Source organism: Arvicanthis niloticus, chromosome 2 (genome assembly GCF_011762505.2).
Source record: "Arvicanthis niloticus isolate mArvNil1 chromosome 2, mArvNil1.pat.X, whole genome shotgun sequence".
NCBI classification, from domain to species: domain Eukaryota; kingdom Metazoa; phylum Chordata; class Mammalia; order Rodentia; family Muridae; genus Arvicanthis; species Arvicanthis niloticus.
Window position 1 is genome coordinate 83,070,762 of NC_047659.1, and position 8,579 is coordinate 83,079,340.

General features: G+C 31.4%; 1 protein-coding gene across 1 annotated transcript; it reads left to right on the top strand.

Moving 5' to 3' along the window:
• The first annotated feature begins 1,109 nt into the window (after nt 1–1,109).
• On the top strand, nt 1,110–7,553 carry LOC117703199 (olfactory receptor 4F15-like). Its single transcript, XM_076929417.1, has 2 exons — nt 1,110–1,235; nt 3,446–7,553. The coding sequence occupies exon 2, from the start codon at nt 3,464–3,466 to the stop codon at nt 4,403–4,405; it is 942 nt and encodes a 313-aa protein (XP_076785532.1). The 5' UTR covers nt 1,110–1,235; nt 3,446–3,463; the 3' UTR covers nt 4,406–7,553.
• Nucleotides 7,554–8,579: the final 1,026 nt, after the last annotated feature.

Genomic DNA, 8,579 nt, shown 5'->3' on the forward strand with positions numbered 1-8,579 from the left:
TTCTCTTATGGCAACATGAACTATGGCAACATAAACTAGGGACTCTAACATGACCCCCAGAAGACATCGACATAGCCTCAGAAAGCCACTGAAGAGAATCTTTAAAAATTATGATAGAAACAGTGATGACCTACTGAGTGAGTTCCAGGAAAGCAAAAACTACATAGTGAAATGCTGTCTTACAACCCCCATCATAAAATGTGATGAAGATGGTGAGATGAGAGAGGACTCAGCTATCTTTATGGTGTGACAACTGGGAGTTGACCATCTTCCAATGATTATATACACAACACAAGTTGTACTTGATATTTTCTTTTCTTATTTTGGAATGGGGAGGTAGGAGTGGGAGGGAGGGTGGATCTGGGAGACTCAGTGTGGAAGCAAGTATGATAAGGGTACATTGTATGAAATTCCCAAATAATCAATTAAAGATATTTTAAAAAATATTAATTTCTGGAATTAGGTGATAACATATTTCCTGAAATTAAACAGTTATTTTTCTTGAAAATTCCTCATGAAAACATAAAATCCTTTAAAGTTACTTTCTGACCAAGATTACAGGCCCTTGGAATATCTGAAAGAAGAGCAGAAATCTAGTGGCAGATAAAGCCTTATGTTCTGCTATAAAACTAAGCAAATCAAGCAGTAGAAACTTGAATCTATTAAGTCAAATGAATATTGTTGTTTCACTTTGCAATCTCATCATAAATGCCATGACATATATTTAATACTGATCATGAAATGTACAATTTATTTTAATTTCTATTCTATTTGTATGATATAATAACAGTGACATAAACTGTCTACTTTATATGCTAATAGCTACACTCTGCTCACTGATACTCTAATAGCTGCAACCTGCTTATTTATGTTAGCCAAAGAAATAAGTTAAAAGACAGTCTACTATCTGGGAATATTGATTCTCCTTTAAAGAAATTATTGGTTGTGATTTAATGCATAAATGGTTCTTTACCCTTTAATTTTATTCTTTAATTAAATTTTTAGTATTTGCTCTATCTTTCTACCATGGGAATCCAATGCAGAATTCCCATGATGACTGGACTAAGGACTATTAGGACTCCAGTATCAAGTGGTCACTGAGACCTGGAATTTAGGCTGTGGTGCTCTAACTTCAATGATCCAAAAGTACTCAAAGAACTAACAAAGAAAATTTTAAAAGAGAAAGTAGTGTTTCCTTAACGTTCTTTTCCTTCTTCATTTTTTTTTCTGATCAGGTAAGTAAAACAAAAGATAAGAAGATGGGCTTCTAGAGTGTCAGAATGGTATGGATTCTTTCTCTCTCAGCCCATTCATTGTAGCTTAGTAAATTTCTTTTAAATGCTAAATTTCGAAATGGAAACTAAAATATTTTGTTTGATGGCCCCTAGAAAGGAAAATACATTAAAAAGTGATTTTGGACTACATGCTAAGGATATTAATAAGTATATTAAATATAGAAATTTTTCTGCTTTTACAAACCATATCATTGGGTTAGAAGGATCTGCTTAGACTATCATATTAATCAAGAGATTTTACAGAGTGTTTTAATTTCCATTAGTGGCATTGTCTTATATTTCTCACAAAACAAGATAGTAATCCAATTTTACTCTTTAGACATTCTCATATGCAATGGATAGTTTATATCTTTAAAAGTTTACATGTATAAGATATAAGAAAAATAAATATAAATGTCAACATATCTGTTTACATATCTCTTCAAAGTAAAACAGTACTTAATCAAGTATAACATTTACATGATGCACTTGGTTTTATTTAAAACATAACAATTTCCAACATGCTTCTGTAACCTATCAGAAAAACTTTTATATGATACCATCATATAAAAATATGAGTACATAATCATGTTTTATTAATGAAAAAGCATTGAAAAAATCTTTTTCTAAATACTTCTAAAAGAATATGAGCAGGATTTTTCAATAATAATCTCTAAGAACACATTCCATGATCACTTCATAAATTTTAGCAGGAATAAGAGGTCAAAGTTTTAAATGGGCCACTTTAATAATAACATCAATTTATAGTGACTGTCTCTATTGTAAAGATATTATAAATAGTTAACTTAAGGATTCAAAAGTAGTTTTATAAAATTGTAAAAATGCACGGTTGAAAATATCATATGTTCTATAATTTCTAACCTTTACTCAAAACATAAATGGATAATATCAAAGATCCACCAAAGAACTAATCAAAGACAAAATTTACGGAAATGTTTATTAACAAAACTTCAATTATTCTTGAATTAATATCATTAATAAAACAAGCATGGTTGGCGATGTGAAAAACTGAATAAAAATATACTTTATATTCAGTTTTAAAACTACTTTATCTTTGTTGGAAAAAGTGAATCACGTGTAGATATAGTCAATAATGTAAGAAAATATTAAGAGAAATACACACTGATATGACAACTGTAGAAGATGCCAGTAGATGGTCATATTGGTCATATTGTTGAAACCATAGTTAGACACAATAAAATTTAAACCTGAACTCAAATTACTTCATTGATAATAACTGAGAAATAACATAAATTAATTGATACAAATAATATCTACAGTTCCCACCACTACCGTTTCTAGTCCCTGCTTTCTTTAAAGAGATTTAAAACCAGGAGAAGCACATAATGAGCTATGATTGTAATGTGAGTTTTGAGAAGTTTTCTGGACAAAGCTGAATCACACATGAATGGACTATATTTTCTAAAGAAGAAATGAGTGTGAGTTTTTTAGATCTATGTTTCATAGTCCCAGGATAAACTAACAAATGATCCATGTTAATTTCTTCTCTTACATCCTTCCATTATTTTCATTATATTATAGATACCAATCATTTATTAGAACATGAATATTTCCTTCAATTAATTTCTAGCCAATAAGCAAGGACTTAATTCTTATCATATATATAAAACTTCAGCTGAATCAGAAACTTGCTCACAACCTGTTTGTTGCTGAATTTCAGTTACTTTATTCTTCGGAGTATTTCTGTACAATTCTCTCCCTATAAATAGTTCTTACTTAGCATAATCCATTTTTTACATCTTAGTGTAAACATCTCCCAAAGTGGTACGTGCTATAGCTATAAGTTTATATACCATCCAACACCTGATTCCTATCCACACAACTAACGTATAATGAACCACATAATGTTATCAGATATTTAATGTCTCACTTCACACCTAGACAGAACAGTGAATGAAGAGTCTGTGTTTATTGCATATAGCATTGTACCAGGCACAAATTAACTTGTGAGGACAGATCTCTATGTTATCTACCCAGTTATTGAACACTTGTTAAATGAATGGGCAAATCCATATATTTTCCAAGGGCTTTGATAAATAAGGATGAAGATTTTCATTATTATAGGCACCTACTTCTTTTGAACATTGTGGTATATTTCTATATAATTTTATTTTTGATGTTTATTACAGGATATATAACCAAGGTTAATGAGTGAAATAAATTACACCGAGGTGTCGGAATTTGTGTTTCTGGGACTTTCAACATCTAAACAAATACAGCATTTTTTTCTTGCCTTCTCTGTAGTATTTTATGTAGCCATTGTGTTAGGAAACACCCTTGTTGTGTTTATAGTAGCTATTAACCCACATTTACATTTACCCATGTACTTTCTTTTGGGAAACCTCTCATTTATTGATTTATGTCTTTCCACCTTAACTGTACCCAAGATGATTTCTGACCTGTCCTCTGGGCACAATACCATCTCATTCCAAAGTTGTGTCTTCCAGATATTTGTCCTTCATATCCTGGGGGCATCTGAGATGGTATTGTTGATATCCATGGCCTGGGACAGATATGTGGCCATATGCAAACCCCTCCATTATTTAACCATCATGAGTCCACGGATGTGCCTTTTACTTCTATCTGGGGCTTGGATTATTGGCTTTTTACATTCAGTGACCCAATTAGGTTTTGTTGCCCATTTGAGTTTTTGTGGTCCTAATAAGATAGATAGTTTTTACTGTGATCTTCCTAGATTTATCAAACTGGCCTGCATAGACAACTACAGAATGGAATTCATGGTTGCTGCCAACAGTGGCATCATTTCTATTGGCACCTTCTTTCTATTGGTAATCTCCTACACTGTTATCCTGTTCACGGTAAGGAAACATTCATCAGGAGATTTGTCCAAGGCCCTCTCGACACTTTCTGCTCACATCTCTGTGGTAGTTTTATTCTTTGGACCATGCATCTTCGTGTATATGTGGCCATTTCCTACTGTACCAGTGGATAAGTTCCTTGCTATTCTGGATTTTATGATTACACCCATCCTAAACCCTGTCATTTACACACTGAGGAACAAAGACATGAAGGTGGCAATGAGGAAACTGAGTGATCAGTTTCTGCATTTTAGACAATGTCCTGAATAAGCCTGAAAATGTTACTTAGCATGTGTTTCATGAACTCAAATAGTAAACATCCTTACATAGCTGTATTTTTCTTTGTACATCTGATTTTTTTTTTACACTAATGTGATCCCCTCAAGATTTATCTATGATGTTTTGCCAGTGTTTTGCCTATTCTATCCATTGCATGCATGCCATGACTAAATGCCAGAGAGGATATCAGATCCTCTGGAACTGGAATTGTGGATGGTTATAAGCTACAATGTGTTACCTGCTGGGATGGCTTTCCTCTACATTGTAGGAAGTTGTGCTCCTGTATTTTCAATCGTTCATTTCTGTGCCAGCAGAGAACTTGATGCTCACAAAGCTTTTGGTATTTTCTCTCAATAACCCATTATCACCTTTCTAAATATAAATTCTTGTCTTTACAAAAGATGATTCAAGCAGGATACATGAAATCCTCACAATAGGTACTAAAAATGTAACCTATGTTTCCTATAAGAACAAATGCTCTTAACTACTAAGTAATGTCTCTAGTTCCACTGAACAATTTCTTTATTCACATACTTACAATGTTTTCACATCATGTATATTATGATTAAACTGCCAGAAAACATGGAAATCTAAATGACTTTGTGGATGTAAATACCAGCTATAACCAGAAAAGTAATTGCCAAATTACATGATAGTTTCATTTATTGGTTTTCTGAGAACTCTCCATAATCTCTATTAAAGTTGTACTAATTAACATTTCTGCTAATAGTACAGAACAATTCACTTCTATCATCTTGCTTATATTACTTTAATGTTATATTGGTGTATATTACACATATGTAATAATGAGTTTTCATTTTAATACATGTGCATAAATTATTTAATTATATTCAGTCACTACTATGGTCTCTTCTCAAACTACCTCACCTCCTAATCTCATTAATCTTCCCAACTTGTGTAATTTCTCTTAGGACCCAGTAAATTTTAAGAGATTGTTTACAGGAGGATGAGCATTTTGCCAATGGCTATGCCACTGAAGAACTTGTCTCCCCTTTCCTTATCAGCTCTTGTCATGCTACTAATCCTCACATCAGGAAGCAGTGACCACTATAAAGAGAGTCTCCTTCCATGACAGAGTACTGATAGGCCCAATCTGGTGGAGATCTTATGAAAAGAGTTATAGCTGTTGTGATTTCCAATGTAACACCTCTTGTCATGCCCAGACATCAACATTACACATACCTATACTCTTTATTATTTTTTACATTTCTTCCCCCCTACCCCTGTTGTTCTATATCGTCCCTGGGATCTGGAAGCAGTGATATGATCTTCATTCACAATTATCATTGGTCAATCATATTAATTTCTTGTCAGTATTTAACCAGCTATATATCTATTTTTTTATTGAAAAAAATTAACATTCTTGATATAATCTTAAAGTATATATTGTTCTATGTAACAAAAACATAATTATTTAAAAGGCAATATGAAAGGCATATTCTGTTCATTTACAGGAGAAGTTGCTTCAACAGACCTAAAACCTTCCCCAGACATTATATTTTGATCATGTTTAAAGAAACAAATATGAACTGTGTCTTACTTATAAAGCATATAAACAGTCATAAAATGACTATTTTCTCCCATATGAGACTTATCACTATTATGATAATGATCTACATTTCTGGAATAGGATATTCTTTTATACATGGTACAAAGATGAATAAGATTGGTGATGATAATTATCTCTCAAAAGGCTGCATAAGATACTCTATAATTACAAAGGAGTGGCCATCAGGAAGGAAGTTTTCAACCAGCCCAAGATTAATTTCTTTATGTCCTTAAAGGTATGTGGTGTCTTTAGCAATTTTTCCTGCCTAGATATAGTGGTGAACCAGCTATGATGGCAATTGTCTGTATTGTTTTGGGGACTTAGGACAACTTCTTGTTCAATAACTCATAAGAAATAGCCTATATCTGGCATGGGAATTTTCAATCAATACCTTAAGATTTCTATAAACAGCTTAAACACTCACAAAGGTTACATTCAATCAAGATCTTATTTTTTCACTTTACTTATGATTAAATTATAAAGTATAAGCTTTTCAAAGTACCATTAGTTTGGTTTGCCTTTTCTCCATCCCTACATCTTTCTGTAAACCCTGCACTTCCTCCCTCTTTAAATCATTGTATTCAGTTTTCCCTTTTACATTTCTGTATTAGATTTATGCTATGTCCCCTCACCCTTAAAGAGTCTTTTTCACGGGCCCATTGCTAGTCTTCTAGTCTCTTTGGACAATCATTCTTACATAAATCTAAAGCTTAGAAACTATGATGTACATGTGAAAGGGAATGTGATAATTTCCTTTTTAAGACTGATTTTTCTCACTTAATATATTATTTCCAGTTCCATTAATATTCACACAAATTTTATAACTTTATTCTTTATGATGGTAAATTTCCATAGTATATATGTGTCAAAACTTAAATTTTCATTCACCAGTAGAAGCATAGCTAGGCTGATTCCATTTCTTGGTTATTTTTAAATCAAATAAAAATAAACATGGCTGTGCAATGATCTCTAATGAATTCTTTAGAAGCATGATTAGAAATTGTAGAAATGCAAGTTCTATTTCTGTATTTTTGAGAAATATCTACAATGCTTTCCATGCTTTGCGTACCAGTTTACACTCTCAACAACAATAAAGATTGCCATTCTCCAAATCTTTCACAGAATTTATTATAATTTTTTACTAATAATAGCCATTTCAAATAAAATAAAAGAGTCTAAACAGCTAACACTGACATCTTTGATCTTTTTGGAGTTGATTTTTGTGGAGTATGCTAGATATGTCCCAGGATCATTAGTTAACAATGTTAAATGGTCTCAAATTTGTGTTTTTGTCATTTTTAATCAAGCACTGGTGACTGTAATTATATGTACATTTATGTAATATATATTATGTATTACAAATATGTAATTATATGGATATTTGTGTCTTTTATTTTGCCCCATATATAGATGTATCTGTTTTTATGCCACTTTAATATTGTTTTTATTACTATACCTCTGTAGTATAAAATCTGATGGATAAACCCTCTAGCATTGTTTATTCTCAGATTGCTTTGGGAGTCTTATGTGATTCTAAACAAATTTTAAAACAGTTTTCTGTTTCTGTAAATAATGTCATTTCATCGTAAGTATATGTATATATACTTATGATACATATACTTATTTATACATATACTTATAATGAATATATATATATATATATATATATATATATATATATATATATATTCTATTTCTGTGAAAATGTCATTACATTCATTCACACACACACACACACACACACACAAACAAACAAACAATTTTGTTCTCCTGTCATATTGGTCTAGCTAACACTTCAAGAACTATTCTCAACAGTGTTAAAGGTAGTAGTTATCTCTGAAGTAATTCAACTTCATCATAATGAATAATCTCTTTTGTATGTTCTTGAATTTTATTTTTAAGTATTGAATAATACATTGTTCATTTCTATTCATTCAAGACATTTTCTGTGATATTCATTTGTCATGATGATTGTATTTTTATCTGAATTGAGGGGAGCATGGTGGTCCTGGATTTATAAACAATTCATTAGCACTCTTCTGAGTCATGAAATGATTCAAATGAAAATGAATACATTTTTTAAAAGATCTGGCTAAATTCTAAACTGAATTTGTCTAGCGCTATTTTCTGAGTGGTGGGGGGCATTTTTTACCTCCTTTTTTCTCACTGCTTTCAATCTCTTGAGGTTTTAATAATTACCTTTTCAAGTGTGTGATGATGTTTTATTGAAGGCCATTTCTTGTGATTAATAATAGTGAGCTCTTTTTTTTTGTATACCAATTAGCCTGCTCTGTTTTCTTATTTTGAAAAATGTTTTAAATAAAATAATCATTCATGTAGGCAAGAAAACCACAAGATTAAAACAAAAACCTGCAAGAATTCAGAAAGTAGAAGAAAGAGGAGTGTGAAGTTACAGCAATCGATCTTGGAGTAAACATGTGCATGAAGTTAGTCTGAACTAAATTTAAGGAAATATTAAATATAATTAACATATATAAATAATATAATTAAAAAGCAAGGTGAAACTTATATAATGAGCAGAAACCATGAAGAAGTATATTGCAATACTAAGTCACATTGAAACAAAAATCCAGA